This window comes from Benincasa hispida, chromosome 10 (genome assembly GCF_009727055.1).
Source record: "Benincasa hispida cultivar B227 chromosome 10, ASM972705v1, whole genome shotgun sequence".
In the NCBI taxonomy this organism is placed as follows: domain Eukaryota; kingdom Viridiplantae; phylum Streptophyta; class Magnoliopsida; order Cucurbitales; family Cucurbitaceae; genus Benincasa; species Benincasa hispida.
In genome coordinates this window covers 59,603,927-59,625,280 of record NC_052358.1, presented here as the reverse complement: position 1 = coordinate 59,625,280, position 21,354 = coordinate 59,603,927, and the positions used below count along the sequence as shown (strand labels likewise).

The 21,354-nt window shown below is 32.5% G+C and overlaps 1 protein-coding gene across 1 annotated transcript; it reads right to left on the bottom strand.

The window, feature by feature from the left end:
* Nucleotides 1–4,409: 4,409 nt before the first annotated feature.
* On the bottom strand, nt 4,410–21,125 carry LOC120089162 (S-adenosylmethionine carrier 1, chloroplastic/mitochondrial). Its single transcript, XM_039046575.1, has 13 exons — nt 20,939–21,125; nt 13,296–13,427; nt 12,906–12,980; nt 11,905–11,987; nt 11,180–11,256; nt 9,828–9,918; nt 9,413–9,466; nt 9,248–9,343; nt 7,674–7,763; nt 7,281–7,332; nt 5,303–5,364; nt 5,045–5,125; nt 4,410–4,735 (listed from the first exon to the last, which is right to left on the bottom strand). The coding sequence occupies exons 1-13, from the start codon at nt 21,123–21,125 to the stop codon at nt 4,610–4,612; spliced, it is 1,206 nt and encodes a 401-aa protein (XP_038902503.1). The 3' UTR covers nt 4,410–4,609.
* Between the last annotated feature and the right edge of the window lie 229 nt (nt 21,126–21,354).

The window sequence follows — 21,354 nt, the reverse complement described above, 5'->3', positions numbered from 1 at the left end:
CCGCCCGTATGTGATTATATACATGTTCAAGATTTCATGTAATAATCTTCGATTTTTTTCAGCTAATGGATAAATTAATAATTAAATAAACTAATTTTAATGGAATAATATGTTTTAAAAATTTTGTCATATACAAAAAAAGAAACAATGTTACACTATCAAGTCTTAATGCTAATAGAAAAATGTTGAGTATATGGTTTTTATGCATAGTATTCTTTATGCTTGTATCAATTAACATAAAGTTGACTGAAAAAGCAAAATGAGAGAAAATGAAAATGAATGGGAAAAAAATATATTAATTGAACCAGTGTTTTATCTTTCCTTAGAAAGGCTCTCTTCTCCTTCATCTCTTCCTCTTAGGTTCTTATTGCTCAATTTGTCACAACTTGATAGGTTAGTGATGAGGCATTGTCTCATTTCCAAAGCCTAAAAGACAAAAGTATTTGAAAACTAGTTTCTTAAACTTTAGTTTTTGGTTTTTTATTATTTGAAAAGTAAGCATATAAATACTACTCCTATATCCATGATTTTTTTTTATCTACTTTCTAACCATCATTTTAATATTGAACCTAATTTTGAAAAATAAAATATATATTTTTTAAATTTTTTTTAAAAAGAAATTGTTCCATAATTCAAATTTTTATTGAAAGAGGTGAAAACTATAATAATTAAGAAATGGTGTGAAAACAATTAAAAACAAAATGGTTATTATAACGAAACTTTATAAACTAAAGAGTTGTTTTCAAATATAGAAAAATAAATCGACTTATTTACAAATAAAACAAAATATCTATCAGTGACAGTGATAGACACTAATAGATATTTATCACTACATTGATAGATGTCTATCAATATCTATCACTGTCTATTACTGATAGACAGTGATATTCTGCTATATTTGAAAGTATTTTTAGTAGTTTTGTCATTTAAAACAATTACTCTAAACTAAATATATATATTTCTTTAATAAAATATTAATATTGATAACATAATTGTAAAATCCATTTGAATTAATTTATAGGGCTGGTTGCACTATTAGCAAATAAATAAATTAGACCCATGTCTTCATCTTTTATATACTTTTATCCTATTTCCAAGGAAAAGTTTTCTATGTCCAGATACTTTGCCTATACTTCTTTTATGAAAATCATTCTTGTTAAACTCTTTCAATGTAAAGCTCAAACATTTTATGAAAACCTAGGTTATTGGAAGAGCTTTTCAATATAAAAGTAAAATCAATAAAAGATGCTATTGCTAACCAATGGACAAAAAATTAGGACTTAATTTGTTGATGTAAATTAACTAGATTTCCACATACTTTGAATCCTCAAATAGGTAAATTAGCTCATAATGAAATGGAAAAAGAAAATAGAAGATGAGAAAGAAGTAAATTTATTGAATTAAATAAAATGGTACAAGAGAATGTAGCACAAGCCTAGAGATTGAATCCTTGTCTAATAATATGTCAACATCTTTCAAGAGAGACAAGCCTAGGGATTGAGTCATTTTTTTATTTTTTATTTTACTGAAGTAAAGATGTTGGATAATAAAAATGCTGAAAGTGAGTGTTGTAGTAAAAGTGCTGAAAAGTAAATCTAGATCAAAGAAAATTGTAAATTAGATGGAAATGATGGAGTATTAGATGAATTGTTGAAGCTTTGAGGCTCTATTTATAGGAATTGGAGCCTTCCATTAGCATTTAATGCCATGAGATCGTCTTTCATTATTTTCGTTAGTATTTAGGCAATCAAATCACATATGAAAATCAGAATTGACAAATCTCGTGAGTTCAGCAATCTGTTGACTGTATCCAATTGTGGACACAATTCTAATGTAACGTAACTTCTGTCTTCAAACAATTTTTAGCATATAGCTAGCGTAAATTGGACGCATCCTTGGACATGATGCTGGCGCAATGCTCGTGCATTTTTGCTTGTATTCAGATCTTCTTCTTTTCCTCTTGTGTTGGTTTCTAGGTTACTTTGCAGTCACATTCTCAAATACAATTGACTCTAAAATATGAGTTTCTACAAAATAACCTCAAAACATATCAAAACTATAAAAATGGCTCAATGATCAACAAATTAGGTTCGTATCACAAATTATGATCAAAAGCATGCTCAATACTCATTTTCACTTAAATTTGCTCTTTTTGGTGTGATTTGCATCATAAAACACTTAATTTCTTCCTAATATACTTAGATAAATAGCCTAAGTACAAAATTGTATTTATTAGAAGGTATTGCCATTAAATAGTTGATTAACAAGTTAATTACATAAAAGATAGTTTTATATAAAAAGTTCAAACACCAAAACATTATGTTTGGAAATTTAAGACCAATTGAAATGAAAATCAAAGTTGAAAGACACAATCAGATTTAAACCATCAATAACACTGTAATTTTTTTAGTAATTATTTTAAATGATAAAATTACCGAAAATATTTTTAAGTATAACAAAATGTTACTATCTATTGATAATAGAATGTGATAGACTTCTGTCATTAAGTGGCAAAAGTCTATCGCTATTACTAATAGATAGTGATATTTTACTTTGTGAACAAATTAACTATTTTTTTTATTTGAAAATAGTCTCAACTTTTTTTTATTTTTTCAAATTTGTTCATTTGCTAAAGTGATAAGAGCAAAAACTTGTGAACACAAATCTGAGCATAGCGTTGCACATTTATTTTAAAATTCAAATATTCAAATCTTAAAAAATGTTCAAATTATGCTATTTCATTATTGGATATATTTTCAATTTTCAAAATAAGAAGTGAATATTGTCGAATCAATTTAAACTTTAGGCTTTCAATCTCGTCAAATGGAACCTTAAATTTAAATAAGTGTTGCAATTTTCACTCTTTGTCTACTCTTTGCTAATTTGCCTTCTAATTTTAACAAATAGAAAGTCGTTCGAAAATCTTCTTAATCTCGTTAAATTCAACAAAATAAGGTTGTGCATATAAATAACTTTGACTAGCACACAAATTAACCATTAAATAATTTTTTACCAAAATTCATAAATATCAACAAAAAAAAAATCACTATAATGTCATTTTTGTCGAAAATATTATCAACTTTGTATCGTAAATATTATTAACAATCTTTAAGGGTTAAAATTGCAACATCTTACAAATTTTAACATTAAGATTACAAATTTTATCTTGGTTTGAGGTGATGTGTAATTCGTTGGGATTGAAAATTTAGGGTTAAAATTTATACAACTTGACAAAATTATTGGTAAAAGTTAGTTTTTTTTCCCCAAATGTTTAAAGAACTACTTTTTATACTTATAATTATAACATTATGTGTTTCATTTAAGTCCATTGATTTGAGACCATGTGCCATTCCCATTATTATGGCGACTTGCTAAATAACTCTTATCCTTAACCTATCATTTTCGAATTTGTTCATATGTCAAAATAGCAACCTAACAATTAGAGTTTAATTATTCATTAGAGGACCCATTGAAAAAAGGGCTTATATAAAAAGTCTATGCCATTATTACTCTTGTTTGCCATTACAAGCTACCACATTGGTAAACATTTTTCTAAAAGGTTAATAATATTTTTATACAAAATCTATTGAAGAGCATATGATTCTGTGAGAAAAGTCACCTAAAAAAGTCCTTTGTTTTAAAAATCTCATTGTATCATTGGATACTCTCTTTTAAGGAATTGATAAAACAAAGATTGTATATGGCATTAGAATCATTTAGTTCTAGATTTTGTATTTGGAAATAGATAAATCTACCTACTACTTTTGAAACATACCCCACAAAGCACCGACTTCCAAATTTAATCCTCAAAACAATGCAATCAAGGTTGTTTTCATGAGTTAATCAAGTGGAAATTTTAATATCCGAATTTCATAAAATGCTTTTTTCTAATAATCTGGAAGAAGAGAGATCGAGCCTCTAATATTGAAGTTGATAGTACATTATATGGGTCAATTGAGTTATGTTCATAAAAGGTTATTAATACTTGATCATTTAAAATTATACTCTGATTCCCAGACTATTATGCACTCTAAAATCACTATTTAAAAGACCATCATTTTCAAAAGAATAACTCAGTAATGCTGAAACACAATGCAAACCCATCTCCCAAATAGCTATTAGTTTCTTTTGCCTTTTTTTTTTTTTTTTTTTTTTTTGTACCAGCACTTCCTGGACACAATAATGGTGCGTTTGTGAGTCAAGTTGTTAAGTCTAAAGAGTTGTAAACTTGGAAAAGTGAATTAGTCGTGAAGCTCATAGTGTAAGGAGTTAATATGAAATGAAATTGATGTGTTTTTAATGAAATCTACGAACTCCTTGAGCCAAACAAACTGTACGATTAACTACTTCGACTCCTTGACCAAACACCCCTAAGCTTTTAGAAAGAGTAGGCTGAAGAAAACAAAGGCAGAAACCAAAAACAGCCCACTTTCGGGCAAACTGATTCATTATTTTCAGTGTTCAGTCACTGTTCTACAAAGAATCAAGTAGTCTACATCTCTTTCTCATTTCATAGTCCATCCCATTGTTATCCTCATAACCTCATAAATCAAATGAAGCACCATTAGCCGTGACTAATAATTATAGATTTTAGAGTTATGAGAACGTCTTAGTCTTGTTTTGGGTTTTCACGAGTACTTGGACGCCTCTCTGCTAGTAACCGCTTTGTGCTTTCAAGGACACCGAAGAAAATGGAACCCCCAATGCCTATCCATAGTACTCGAGGTCCGATACCCTGCATGAACTTAATGTATGAACACAACTTTTCATGTAGAAGCCTCTTGCCTCCGTCCTTGGGTCAACTAAAGAACATGCTAAAGATGGAAAGATTGCAAAGAAATGACATTTGCATTTCACTTGGATCACTAAACATCATTTACATGGTAAGATGGATTTTTTGGAGCAATGAAAAGTGTTTCTAGCCAAATAAAAACACTTTTCAACATTTTTCCATAATGTTTGTAACTAAAGACTGATTTTGAAAATTTTTTAAAACAACTTCAAACTAGGAGTACTCATTCTGAAATCACTCTAAAAGTCATACCTTCAAAAGAGCAGGAGCTCCTTCCTCCCTGACAATCGTTTGGACACAGTCAATAATTCCCTTATACTGATTTCCAGATCCCTTCAATAGAATCCAAAAGAAAAAAAACATAGACATAAAGAAAACAAACCACTTTTAGATTGACTCTGACATATAAAATGAAAAAATAAAAATTAGAACTCACACGTCATATGCAAATGAACTGAAGTAACTGTAAGACGGCAAGTACAAAAAATACAGGAAAGAAGATTATCTTACCTGAACCATTAATCTTGTCTTAATGACGTCGAGGGGAGTAGTTATAGCTCCAGTTAATGCACCTATGTAATAATCAAAAGTAAGCATATGAATGTTTGTAATTTGTGCAGGCAACAAATCATTCTAAACTTGGAAACTGCTACATAGGTCAAATACCAGCAATTTAGTAAATGAATTAGATCATAAGTTAAAGAAATGTCAATTATTCATGTGCACCAGTAATAGAAACGAATAGGCACACACCTAGACACTAGGTGCAGATGTAGTGCCTCGCCAGGCTTCTTCATTAATTTAAAAATAAATAAACTTTACTGGCCCTAAATGCAGAAGCCCTAGGGTTTTCTTTTCTTAATTACTAACCCTAAATGCAAAATCCTTATATTCTCTTCTTGTGTTTTTTTTCTTTCATCTAGTGTGCCCAAAAATGGTAGTAAATAAATAAAACTTGCGCTTTCTTTTTTGTACCTTATGCTCTAGTGTGCACTGAGCTTTAAAAAACATTGCTCATACACGTTCATGCGCTGCATGCACCCCACCCCGCCCGTTAAGCACCTGCTTATTGCCCTAGTGGACTACCCATTGCCAATCTTTCACAAACAATTATTTTAATGACGGCAGAAGTTTTAGATTATAATAATGGTTTTGATCCTCCCATACGCCAGACCTCCTAATGCTTATCAGAATTTTAGGGAAATTTTAAGCTTAAAAATGCATTTAAGAAAATAAGTAGAGATAGCGTTTTTCCTTGATTTCAGAAACCAAATAAGCTACTACTGGAAAAAGGTGCGCCTGAAAATCTCTGTTTCATCTCAAGCTAACCCTCATGATCGTTTAACCTCTCTGACCTCAGAGGGGGCTCTGCTGCCACAACGTCCACCACTTCCATCGAATTGAATTTCCTCGTCTCCCAGTACCTTCAGGAATCTGGTTTTCTATATTCAGCCTTTGCTTTAGTATATGAAGCTGGCATTAACTAGTGTCCTATTGATGGCAATTTTGTTCCATCTGGTGCTCTAGTTACTGTTGTACAGAAAGGGCTTCAGTATTTGAATACTGGAAGCTAAGTTAAGTAATTATGACACCGATCTATATGAAGATTTTTTCATTCCTACAGCCTTAGGACCTTTACAAAAGATGTCCAGCAGTTAGTGTTCGCTAGTGCATCATTTGATTCAACAGTGAAATTGTGGGATGTAGAACTCGGAAAACTCATCTACAGTTAATGGACAGGGAAACCTGTATATTCTGTTGCATTCAGCCCAAATGGTGAATACTGGAATCAATACACATATGGGCATTGAAGGAACTCAGGCAAGATTGTTACAACACGTACCGGTAATGGGAGTATATTAAATTTTCTGGAACAAGGAGGGCGATAAAATTGCTGCCTGCTTTGTGAACAGCATTTGTATCTTAGATTTCAGAATGTGAGATTTTGAAAAGTTCCAATAGGATTAGCTTTCATACTTTTTTTTTCTTCTTTTTTGATGGGGGAGATAACTTGTATATGGTGGAGGGTGATGTTCGGTAACCTAAACCTTAAACTTAACATTTCATGTCAATTTGACCGTTCTATGTAATTGTCACTCCCATTGATAACAGTCCCTGCTTCACAATGTTTCAAAAAAAATTAGCTACTATAGGAAACACTCCAGCCTTAATTTAACAATCAAATTATAGTGACAAGTCTACCGGGCCTATTCGCATTCAAAAAATGGCAATCACAGGTTGCACCCTTCCCTTGTTACATATTTAAAAGAAATTAAAAACAATTCAATTTTTTTTAATAAAAAAGTATTTGCCACATAGCACATTTTTATAAATACTAAGCAAACCATTTTGTCTTGAATGATATCAAATAAAAGGGTAGTCCAACAAAAATCTAAAATACAGAAATAAAAAAATATCAGTACTATTATCTTGTTAAAGTACTAATATCTGAATAAATGCAGAACTACAGAGTCCTGACAGTAATTACCTGCAAAAGCTCCAATAATAGCATTTTCAGGATCATTCAAGTCCCGCTTTGCCTGATGGAAAATAGGTTAATACAATGAGAAACTCCCACCGAGCAAGAGTTCGGACATTTTCAATTCAACTTTTTGGCCCCATACATTAACCAAGGAAAACTATACTGCACCCATAACATCTTGTGACAATAATTTGCTTAAATTTCAAATTATTAAAAAAGAAAGAAGAAAAGGAACGGAATAAGAAAATAAGCCTACGGAGAGAAATGGAACATTTACAGTAAGTGAAATGGTGAGACTTTCCAACTCATACAACATCATTACTCTAAGGGAACAACTTGAATAAATGTTATATAATGAATATATAATATTAATTTCAACATAATGAGAAAAAGGCTTACCGCCAACTTATAACCTATTCGTAGCTGCTCATAAATGCAAAATTGAATTGCATCAAATGGCAAATCTCTCAATAGAAAAGATCCATATCCCTACAATGAGATAACCAAAGGAAAAGTTACAGGAAAACTTTACTGGCATCTTCAAGAACTTCAAAAAACCAAGAAGGGTCATTACTAAACTCAACACATACACGAATCAAAAATAAGGTTTTTATAATGTCATGGGACAAAAGCACTGTTAACTTATTCAAAAACTCACATCTTAGCATGAAAATCTCAGACATTATAAATCTGATCTCACGGGTATAAAGAGTATCACACCTTTATAAAGTAAGACAACTCATTTATAATCTCCAAAAAGAAATGGAGAAACCTTCCTACAATACTTAGAAGAATGAACATAAATATCTATTCACTTATTTGCTATTTTGAATCCAATGCAAAGGACCATTAACATTAACAGAATTTTCTTTTGGAAGAAACTTGTCCAAATTTGTTTCTTCTGCTCCTTCACTGTTTTTCTTTTTATATATACATCCGTGAGTATTTGAGTTAGTTTACGCACATCTCGACTAATCTCACGGGATAACTTGCTTGATCTTACAACATTTGGGTGCCAAAGAAACTCGTAGGATATTAAATCCTAAATATATGGCCACCATGATTGAACTCATTCCCTCTAAGTCCTTTATTAAACCTATAGCTTTTTTTTTTATTACTAGACCAACTCATGATGGTTTCTGCTCCTTCACTAAAGTCTAATTGGAATCTTTCCTTCAAATGGTCATCCATTTAAGACTAAACTTTTTAGTTTTGTTTTAGAATTATAATTCTAGTTTAAAGCGACTGGAAGTAAGAAATGATTTCCCTGTCAATCCCAGCCTCCAAGATTAGCAAACTTCCTAGAGTCCAGAAATTCGAACTACGAGTAATCAGTCCTTGATTCAATTCCAATTCTTCTTCACGTCTTTTTCTTTTTTAATGAAAAACCACATTCATTGAAAAAAATAAAATAAAATAATACACATGCATACAAAAAGAAAGTCATCCTACACATAAGGGCTCCAGTTAAGTTAAAGAAGACTAATAGTGTAATTACAAAAAGGGTTTGCCACTCAAGCCTAAAGAGAATCATAAATTTCTTCCTCACATCCTTTATTAGATCCTGATATTGAACCATCCCTACAAAGTTGTCCCTTTCCATTATAGCCCTGCAAAGGAAAAGACCTTATCTGTCTTTGGTGAATGATGTGCAAATGCAACTTGAGCCGAGTCTTTTTAGATTTTTTATTATTTTCGCCTTCATTCTCAATTTGCTAAGGTTTGAGTTTTTTTTTTTTTTTTCTTTGGTTCAGTGACAAATAAAGGTCTTTTTCACGTCTTGTCAGTAGAAAAAGCTTCAACAACAAATATAATTTCTTCTTCAAATATTGTTTCTCTTTTTTGGTATACGTTCCTCCAGTATTCTTTTGCATTCTTCACATATAACGTTTAGATTTCCAATTAAATAAACAAACAAATATCACTACAGTAGAAATATCTAAAGGTGTTATACAGAAAGGAGAGTTACACACTGCATAGAGTCCTTTAAAACCTTCTTTTGTTGCAATTAGGCGTACGGCATCCGGAGCTGATGCAAATTGTCCAGTTTGCATCCGTTGTTTAACAACCTAAGTTGCATCATTTGGTCATTGACTAAAATCATTGGAAGACGTGTGTACGTGTGTGCATTTATTTACCTCTGTTGGAACACGAATGAGTGAAGCAGCAATACCTCCTACTGCACCAGCCGTCTGCAATATGCAGCAACGAAAACTTAACTATCTATGCAACTATAAGCCTTATAACTAAGTAATCAATTGGAGTATGGAAATATATGTCATCCTCACTTCATTGGTGATGTAAGGCAATTTACGTAGGATGAGCATAGGAAATCATCCTATCAAAAGAGTAGTTGAAATTCCATTGTACCACAGTACGTAAAACTTCCAACATCGAATAATATAATAAAGAAATAATTAAGACAAACCCATAAAAAAATGTATTCAAGACTTTTAATCAATTTGGTGTGTTGCATAGACCAATAAATCGTGTTCTACAGTTTTTTTTTTTTTTTTGTGACAAGACAATTATAGAACATTGTCAAGCACTTACAAAATGGGCTAGTGCACTAAGGTTTTCAGGAAAAGTCCTCAGCAATTTCTGCTTGGTGGGTTCATACACGCCAACAAATAAAGCAGAAGCCCTGCACATACAGAATAATTTTTGAATAACCATGAACCAAGCACCAAGAAATTAAAATACGAAATTATTTTGTAGGGCGTGATGAAAATTGGTAAATAGTAAATCCATTCAAATGTATCCAGGAAAAAGTATATATATATATATATGTGTGTGTGTGTGTGTGTACACATCTATTTCCAATAGTAATATTATCCAGAAAATCTTTTCTGAAAACACTTGGTGACCAACAATGGAGGTATGAATGCTTTCTTATGGATCGCTTCAGGTAAAGATAACAGGACCACATGAGGAGAAGCAAGTAGCTCACTAAACAACAAAGCTAAAGCAACTTCATTTTCTCATTCTTGGCCCTTGCTATTTTCAATCTTAATCAAGAAAATGATCTTTAGTTAGATTTAGAGGTAAAAGTGTTGAAAATCCCACATAGGAAAAATCATGGGACCTCACACTCTTCATAAGATAGATAGGTTACTTCTTCCATTGTCAATTGGTTTTGAAACGGAACACCATGTTATCTAATATGGTATCAAAGCCCATGAACCCCAAACGGGCATTCAGTCCAGAAAAACAAAAATTAGGATTGGATCCAAGAATTGTGAACCCAAAAGAGGCACCATCTTGAGGGGCATGTTGAGAGTCCCACATTGAAAAAAATCAAGGGACTCACAATGTTTATAAGACATATGGACTACTCCTCTTATTACCAATTGGTTTTGAGATGAAACCCCATTTATCTAATATGGTATCAGAGCCCATGAAACCCAAATGAGCATCCAGTCGAAAAACAAAAACTGGGGTCGATTCAAGAATGGTGAACATAAAGAAAGGGGGCATGTTGAGGATTTCACATTGGAGAATACTCAATGGACCTCACAATCTTTATAAGATAGATGAGCTACTCCTCTCCTTGTCAATTGGTTTTAAGATGAAATCCTCAATTATCTAATAAAAACCACTTGGAAACAATGTTTTTGAAACCCAATGACATGGCACAATAGCTGGTCTGGGATTTTGAAAAACCATCACAGTATGACCCAGCGAGTCCTGATATGTGCAGTACACTAATTGAACTTAGAATTTGCATCATGAGAAATGATATGTGGTGATGAAAATTGTTCCCAGATAAAGAATAATCAGTATGCTTGTAGAATCAATAGCATAAAATGGAAGTCATAACAATGATGTGAACCATAATAAATTAAAAATTTGATGCTAAAAATCTTGAAGTTAATTGGAATTAATACCCTTTAGAAGGTACTTACGGCAGCACACCAGCAATGTTTCCACCCAAACCAGCATAAAGCCCCTTCAATACTATCTGTCCTCCTCCACGCACAGCCTGTAATGATCTTCCAGTGGAAAAGTTCAGCAGCTATTCTAAAAGATAAACTATGATACATATAATGAAATTATCTTTGACCAAGGACACTTCCCATTAGACCCCCAAGCAATCAATAGAGTAGATTCAGCCATGCCTTCACCATCTCAAAATAAATACTAAATAATAACTGTTGTAATACAAAACTCTTTCTTTTATTTCTTGTGATAATTTTACAAGAGGGAGCATCTCTTATATATACAACTATGATAGCTAATTATGGAAAAACTTATAACAGTCAAAAAATGTACATATGATAAGAATAAAAATAAACCCAAATTACAGGGAATAAAATCATATGGACAAGGTAAGAGGAGGTTTTCTATATTCAACAATAACAACAGAATAATACATAGACAAACAAACAAACAAAAATGAAAGGAAAACAAACGGTTCGATAGTTTTGGAAGAGGTCCAAATTTATTGTGCCATATGGAATTGATTCAGTGCCAGTAACTATCTTAAGAGTCAGGATTTGTTAACTTGTTTGTTATTTCTTTTAGCAGGAATCCTTGTAGCAAGTAGCTTGCAGCCTTATAATATGATTTTATAATCCCTAGTATACAGCCACTAAAACACTGCACATATATATTCTGTAAGGTTGCATGCCTGTAGCCGCGTCTTTATTGTATCAATAGGGTATAAAGCTGTCTCAACAACCACACCCGCTGTTCCTCCTGCTATGACACCCTCTGCAAAATTCCGGAATATATTTGAAACTTCATGCGTGAAAATAACAGACAACTGATAGATCAAGGATCAAGAAGAAAACAAGACATCAGCTGTAATGTGCTCTGAATTAGTTCTAGCCTATATGTTATTAAGCTACCTAATGTGTTACCACCAAGCATCACCTTCATCCCCCCCAACCCAAAAAAAGGGAAACAAAAGAGGATAAATGATGAAAAGAAACAATCTACAGATTTCGGATCACTTGAATTGAAAATCCAATCGGCTATATTCCATTTCATGCACATACATTTTATTTGGTTTCAGAAAATTTCTTTTAATAAAGTTTCAAGGAAATAATTGCATCATCTTTTTTCAGATAGACATGATCGCCTTTGTTGGCTCATCGCTCAAAATAAGACTTACTTGGGGAGTTTAGTCAAATACCAACATAAACAAAATAATAACTACACAAAAGCGTAGATTAATCAATTTTCATATTCCAAGAGCACAACATAGCACAATTCAGCAAGCAAATGGGATTTTCCAAGTATCTCATCCAGTACTTTAATCTGACACCAAGGGAACAACATAACTTCTTAATGATGAGTCAACAGATATCCGGGTACATCTTATCCTTAGTGATTTATTTGGTTCACGTCTGAGCTTTGCTCTTTTCATTGTATCAAGTTCTACTTCCGTTTCAAAAATAAAAAATAAAAAAATAAATAATTATACTTTATATCTTGTAAAACGACATGCTTCAAGATAAGAATATTAATTTTTCAACAAAACCATCATACTGATAAATTCAAAAATTTAAACACTCTCAACTTGATAAGTAAAAGTTTCAAAAGAATAGAAGGAATTGAGAGTGAGACAATGCTGAACCCACAATCAAATAACTAAAATCCCTTCAGGAAATAGAAGATTTAGCTTACCAAATACAGTCCGCAAAAAATCAAATGGGTTTTCTTCCTTCATGCTGACAGATGCGAAGACTTTTCTTGAATCAACTGGAGGAAATTTCAGTACACCATTCAAAATAATAACATATGTTACCGCAGAAAATAATCACTGCTGTGCTGTAAAAGTGAGTTGAAGACATAAACGGAGAAGAAAATTGGAATCAATTCTTCTGAACAAAACAAAAGACATGCACATTGTTGAAAAAAACAAGAACAAAATTGCAGCCCAGAAGTTCCAGAGCGAAAGGGGAAGATGAAATTGAAAACTAGTAAAGTAAAATGTCAAAATTCTTAAAGTAAAGGAACTGAATCAGAATATATTTCTACATGCAAAAACTATATCTTGGGGAGAAATGAAAGAACCTGAAGAAGCTAAGGAGGAGCTTTTCGCGTCCATGGCTACTGTGAAATTGCCTGCTATGTTCTGTAGCTTGTAACGAAATGCAATCCAATCCCCAATATATTCTTTTTCCTTTTTATTTTTTATTTTTTTCACTAAAAATCACCTTTTTTAAGAAATTGCTAAAAAGGTGCACCTCATATAATATTTTGTCAACTTGACATGTCATCTTATTTAAAATTTGTCAACTAAAGTCAACTTAACTAAAAGATCATTTAGAAGTATTTTTCAAATCTTAAGATCGAAATTATTCATTTTGAAACTTGAGGAACTAAATAGATACTAATTTCAAACCTAAAGAACCAAGAGTGTATTTTGCCCTAGTTGGAGAATAATTTTCTATTTTGGAGGTCGATCATAAACTTATGTCCATTGAGTTATACTTATGTTTACTATATATTCAACTTTTTTTTTTTCATATTACATGGCATCTATTAAATTGTCTATTTCTATGGAGATTATTCTCCAAAAATCTTGTTTTTCTTCTCCTATTATTTTTTTAGGTTAAACTATCATCTTGATTTTATACTTGGAGGAGTTCAATTTTATTCCTTCTACATTTAAATATAATGATATGACAAAAACAAAATTGATAATTAAAGAAAGGTACATGGTAAATAACAATACAGAGATTTATGTGGTTTAATAACTGAGTGTAAAGTACATCCACAAATAGAAGAAAAGAACAATTTTATTATTTTGAGAGAATACAAGAAAAAAATACACATAGTGAGATGCCAATATAATTAGAAGATTTATATATTGCATCTCTCTAAATCCTAGGTCCAAATTTGTGAATTACATATAATCAATATACAATTTAGAATTTAGGGGGAGATAATTGATTAAAGAACCTATCCTCAAGGCCCAAAATATTTTGTCCCACTTTTTAAAACTTAAGAATTTTGACATTTTGCTTGCTTCATCGTCAAGCAATTTTGTAAAATTACCCTTATTTTTTCTTGTTCTCCTTTTTCTTCCAGTATTCTTCTTCTCCTATGTGATCAACTTCGACGAGACCACACACAGTGAGTCCACAAAGTGGCTCTAGTCGTCGTTGTCTTCTTCTTCTTCTTCTTCTCTCCCTATATTCAGTTTACGTTGTAGAGCTAGAGTAAGAGTGCAAGAGTATAAAAGTGAGAGTAAGAGAGCGAGACTATGATAGAAGGGGAGAAAGGAGAGTAACCTATGAAAGGAAAAGGAGCGAGAGAGCGAGAGTGCAAGAGCGAGAAAGCCCATTTCCCATGTGTGAAGTTTCTTTTTGGTAATTTTCACCCAAATGTGACGTTAGCAAACGATAAAAAACCTCATTTTCAAAAAGTGGAGCAAATCTATTTTTTTCCCCATTCGGTGCATTAGGTAAAAAATTCAAGGCATTCCAACAAATTTGATTTTAGTCACTTTCGATAAATCATATATTTAATACAGTCAATTGACGACGGAAGTAATGAAAAATGGTGTCCAAAAAACTAGTAAATATGTGCTACCTTTTTATCTATTGGGAACCAATATATGACATGTTTGGTAATGATTCCAAAATGATTAAATAACTTTTTTCATTTTCGAACTCACTTGGAAAATATTTTTAATAAATCAAAATCAATTTTAATAGTATGAAAAAATACAATTTTGAAGTCTAAAATTAAATATCGAATTAATTTTGAGTGATTAAAAACACGTTTAGGAGTGATAACAAATACGAAAAAAATGATTTTAACAAAGTTTCAAAATCACTCTAAACGTGCACTAAAGATCATGTTATTTGTCATATCTACAAAATGAATGTTGGCCACATACATTTGAGGAAGGTCCAAATAGTACGATGTCCAAACTTTACTCCATAGATGAGATAATACATATAAATTTTACTAGATGGAAAAGAAAGGAGTTCTTTTGATAATAATTTATTTTTAAAAAAAACCCACAAAAAAGAAAGACGAAGAAGATGAATATACTAAGAATCAACTATTCTCAATCATCAAAGAAAGAAATTTTTCTTCTGGAAAATCCAATGGAACATGGGCTCTAGTTTTCAAAGGAAGCACATAATCTAAAAATTTGAATATACAAGACAATCACATATGGTTTTTTTTTTTTTTTTGTATGAATGGCCTCATTTTGAAGGCCCAAATAAAAAATGGCCACTTGTAGAAAAAGTAATAGAAAGTGACCCTTCTGTTGACGCCATCTACGTATGATTTTACCACTTCGCCCCTGAGATGTACCCCGCATGCCTGGGCCTACCAAGGAACTCGATCCTCGATTACCCGTCACTCGATTCTTAATTACAAGTCACTCGATCCTCGTTGGCTTGTCACATGATCCTCAATGCACAGTCACTCGATACGTGTACAATTAACACGTGTATACTCGATCATAGCCATGTCATACTCGATACTCGATTAATATATACCCGATCATTTTGAATTGCTCGCGCCCACCAAAGGACCTGCTCTGTAGTTAATGCTTATGTACGAACATATACAAATTGGATTTTTTTTTTTTAATTCTTACCATTATTTCAAATCAATTTCTTGAAATGTGAAGTATTTTTTTTTATTAACTAAGAACAAACAAAACTGAAATACAAAAGAGAAAATCGAGCTCACTTTCCCTTCAAAAAGCCTACTTCACAAAATCCATTTTTCTTGGCAGAGATCAAGTTATAAAGGCATTCAAATCATTTCATTATATTGTCTCACACCTCAAGTAAGCAAATGTGCTAGTTTTTTTCCTCATTTTTTGCTCACATTTTTTCCTTTTCTGATGTCATGCGAGACATATGAATGTAGCGAAGAGAACGAGTGAGTGTGAGTTTGTGAGTGTGCGCTGAGACATGCAACTAGCTCCCAGTGGAGCGAGGATGAAGGGAGAGAAAGCTATGAAACAGTAAGTATTGAGTTAAGAATATTGAATATCGAGGGAAGAGTATCGAGTATTGAGTAATAAATAATGAGTAGTGGGGATCGAGTATAGCGAGTATTTAACAGTAACCAATTTTACTAACTGCTCACTTTGTGTAATGTTTTACTTGAAGGATGGAGAAATATATATTCTTATGTTATAGTGGTACATGGACGACACAGAAGAATGTTATATTGGAGGTTGTTTAAAGGGTTTTCTAGTTCCAAGCACATTGACATATAATGAGCTGAAAAATCTAGATATAAAATAATGCAAGTTAATTTAATAGAGTTCAAGATTAAAATGAGGGCGACATATAAGATGGATATTGATTCTCCTCCAGAACTCAAAGTAACACTAATTGAGTGCTTAAATCACGCTCTGATACCAATTGATAAGATATACTAGCATGCAACGGAAGCAAACAGAATCAATAAACATTCTTATTACATTTAATTTGAGTTCTAAAGCATGTTAAAACATATTTTCAGAAGTGGATTTCAAGATGAACATACCTTTGATGATTTCTTCCAATTCCAAGTTGCTTTTCACATTAATCCAGCTTCAAATTGATTGTGAACCACCATCTTCTCTACTATTCTTAGCCTTGAATTTGAGTGATGGAACTCATATTTGAGTGAATTTGTGAAGGTATTTTTGTGGGTTTGAAGAGGAAGAAGAAGAAGTAACAAAAAAACTTATTTTTCAGCTTTTGAACTCTACTCCTCTTCCAAAATTCAGGAGTTTTTATTCAATCCCACCATCCAAGCACTCTTTAACATCCACAGCCAGTGGCTGCTTGACAATTTTAAGTGGAATTCAGTGTGTGATTTGCATGATTCAAACCTCATGCTTGGGTGTTTGTGAGAAACACCCACTAAACATCTAATTTCAAATTTTCCAAATTTCCAATTGATTTCTTTTAATTAAGTCTATAATTAATCAAAAATTGATTTAATTAATTATCAATTAATCAAATATAAAATTTCAAAATCCAATTTCTTAAATTGAACTTAAAATTGGAATTTAATTTGATTTTAAATTAATTAATTTAATTTATTATCAAATATCAAATTAATCACACACTAAATTTTAAAAAACATGAATCTAATTCATGTAATTAATATTTAAATCAACATTTAAATATTATAAACTCTCCAATTTTGTTCAAATTTAACAAATTAAACATTAATTATATCAAATATAATTATACAAACCCTAATTTCAATTTGAACCTATTCAAATTCAAACCCTAATTTCAATTTGAATATTTTCAAATTGATATCATTCCAAATTTACTCAAATTAATAATTCAAGGTGTTCATGTTTTATGAGCTAGAAGAGGGACCTTATGGACCTACAGATCATGAGCTCCAACGATTTAAGATTAATTGGCTAAAACTCTTTAGACCAAATTAATCCGTATTTGTTAACTATCAAGTCACACCACTATAGCTCGATAGTTGCACTCTCCTCATTGTAGACATATTTATGTCCACATGATTTAACCATAACTAGTAAGTCGACCCTTCACAGGTTGTTCATAATAATGGTTGGGTCAATATGTTGTTTTACCTCGATATTAAGTCTTGTTCCTTAAGTTCCAACTGACCCTCTAATGAACAATTGGTTTATGGTCCAATCACTAAATCGGATCCCTTTCGGGCCAGTGAGAGGGTTGGACCCCTTGTTCAAGATCTGGATTCAGTTTACTTAAGAGAACAACCTTTCTCCTGTCCCTAAATCGGCTAGGCATGAATTCTGTCTTGCACCCTATGTCCCCAGCTATCTATCCGGTCTTACCCCTGAAATAGGAGACTTATTGAGTCGGTACTGTTGAGCCAACCTTCACCCTAAAGAAAATCTAAATGGAGACCCTTTGAGCAGCAGAAATGGATTGTCCCAAATCCTATTCAGAATGAACACAACAATTACAGTCTAAATGGAAACAAACAGATTGTGCCTAATTATAAATTACAATATGCTACAAGAAGATACAAGGGATAGAGTATGTGAATCTTTGAATAACTCTTCTTCATTATCCCTCAATCGTTCAGCAAATGGTTCACAACACGAACTCGAACGTATCAAACAGAATACGATCTCAACGAATGTCTGAATGAACCTCGAACCCAATCGAGTCCAACTCGATCCACAAATAGATTTAGAACACCACCATAATGGTTACCTTGGTATTCTCGGTGTGAGAATTCAGGAGTTATGGGCTCTGTATGATTTTGGATTGAGGAAAGCATGAGGTATACGATTGAGTAAGTGGGAGATGAAGACTGTCTATCTTATAAACGAAATACTCGATCGTTTAGAAGATGGAAGCCTATCGTATAGACTTTGCTACTCGATCATTTAGCAACAACTAAGCAAGTAACTATCGTATAGTAAACTCGTAGCTCGATGTATGTTCTTGATACTATCGCTTAGTAAAACATTTTTACTTGATAGCCTTTTTCTGAGATTAATTCCGAATAAATCATCATCTAATTTTTTAAAACAATTTTCCTTTTATCTCACAGTTACCATAAAACTTCCAATAACCTCTCACTCAATCATGTTATTGGAGAAAAAGAATAATTAATTATCATATAATTAATATGTTATAAATAAATATAATAACTAACTTATCATATTATATTTATAACCTGTAGTTTTAATATTTCATCATATGATACATATAAACTATAGTTCCTTTTCTATTTTATGGTATTTAATATAAATCCTCCAATTATGTATCTAATACGACATATCAATTATATCACATATAATTAAATTTTCTCTTATTAATTTGAACACTTTAAATCAACCCAAAATCTAATTTTCAACTTGAGCCCATTGAGCTACTAAGGGGACCTCATGGACCTGTAACTTGAAGCTCCAATGGTACGAGAATAACTGATTAAACTCTTTAATCACAAGATCCACCATCCGTTAATTGTTGGTCACTCCACTAAAGACCGACAGCTGCACTCTTCGCCCTACAGATATATTTTTATGCCCATATGACCAATCAACAGTGCGATGACTCTTCACAAATCGATCGTAAGTACAACTGGGCCAATTTACCATTTTGCCCCTGTAGTTACATCTAACTCCTTAAGTACCACTGATTCCTTTATTTAACAATGAGTCATAGTCCTACTATGACTAAGTCCTCTCTTCCAAAGAGAGAGTGTGGCCACAAGACCCGGAATCAGCCCTTAAAGGAGCAATTTATCTACTTACCCTTGCATCGGGGAAAGAGTGAATTCTGTCTTGTATAGCTAAGTTCCCAGCTCCCCAATCAGACGAATCCCCAAAATGGTAGGCTTGTTGAGTTGGCAATCTGGCCACTCTCACCCATACAAATCAAAGGACCACGCTCATAGGTAGGAGTTTCCAACTTACTCAGGATTAAGGGCATGTCACCTATGGTCATTTTAGTGAAATGTAAGTCTCAATTATCAACGGCGTTATATAAAGAGACTAATCATCTTGTGGTCCGGTCTTATACAAACTCTTTGTATAGGATACTCCCACTCACATGTCTCCACATGAATGGTCAAGATCAAACTATTTGTAGCACTTTACAACACTTGTAACATCTACAAAGCGGGTCGTATCTGTAGTGTTAACAGGATAAGATATCCCTCCTTTATCCATCTACTACAGACCATTTAGGTTATTACTTAAGTCATGATCCACTTTTATGTCTCACATACATGCTTAAGTTACATGAAATAACCATGGATCTTAGTTTATTGGATTTGAGTAAATGCATATAAAATAATATTTATTTTATTAATCACAATATGTGTACAAATGTTAACAAACTAGGAGACCATCGGGAGAATTAGGACATCGATCCCAACACACCCATGTAAATCTAAGGATAATTCCGAATAAACAAGAGTTCATAGTTAGCTCAGGATTAAGATCGAGTTACCTAGGTCATCTAAGCGAAATAGTCAGTCTTAAACAGTAAACAACATTATAAAGTAAGAGTGACTTATTTCTTGGTTCGATCTTATGCAAATTCATTGCATAGGACGCCCCCACTTCTCATGTCAATACATGAACGAATCTGGATCACTTCGTTTGTAGTATCTTTACAACAACTTGTAACAGCTATAGAGTAGGCCGCATCTATTAGTGTTATTAGAATAAGGTACCCAACCTTAATCATATACTATAGACCGTTTTTGGATATTTATTCAAACTTGATCCATCTTTATGTCTCTACATAAAATTCAAGTATTCATATAATAGACATGGATCTTAGTTTATTGGATTTAGACTTTATGAATGCAATTAATAGATTCAATAACAACTTTATTGAAGAAATGTTGAATAACATCTTTATTGATAATAGAATGTGTTTAACTTTACAAACTACGAGTTTTAGGACACACAACCCAATGATACTCCCACTTGGACTGAAACTCCAGTGGATCAATATATACAAATATAAATAAAAGGTATAAATACAATAAACCAGGGCATCAAATACCTATAAATTCTCTCGCTTGCCCTAGTGACAAATATCTCGTAGACCTAGTCCTACTAGGTGACCCTCAAATACTTTAGCTAATGGCCAGCTGAGTTGTCTTGTGAGAAGGCCTTCATAAATAGATCAGCTAAGTTGTCTTGTGAGGCTATCTGTGTGATGATCATGTCTCCTCTGTGTACAATCTCCTTGATGAAATGGTACTTCCGCTCGATGTGCTTTCCACGTTTATGGCTTTGGGTTCCTTTAAAATTTCAACTATTCCACTGGTATCACAATAGAGGGTGACATGCATGTGCATATTTGGAACTACTTCCAAATTCGTCAGGAACTTTATGAACCATACTACTTCTTTTTCCGTTTCACTTATAGCTACATACTCCGCTTCCATTGTGGAGTCAGAAATACAACTTTGCTTGATGCTTATCTACCCAACTACTCCTCCATGTAGAGTGAATACTAACCTCGAAGTTGATTTCCTTGAATCAATATCGATCTGAAAGTCAGAATTAGTGTATCTAGTAAGAATCAGATCCTCAGCATCATACATGAGCATATAATTTCTCGTTCTCTGAAGATACTTGAGAATGTTCCTAACGGAAGGCCAATGATCATATTCA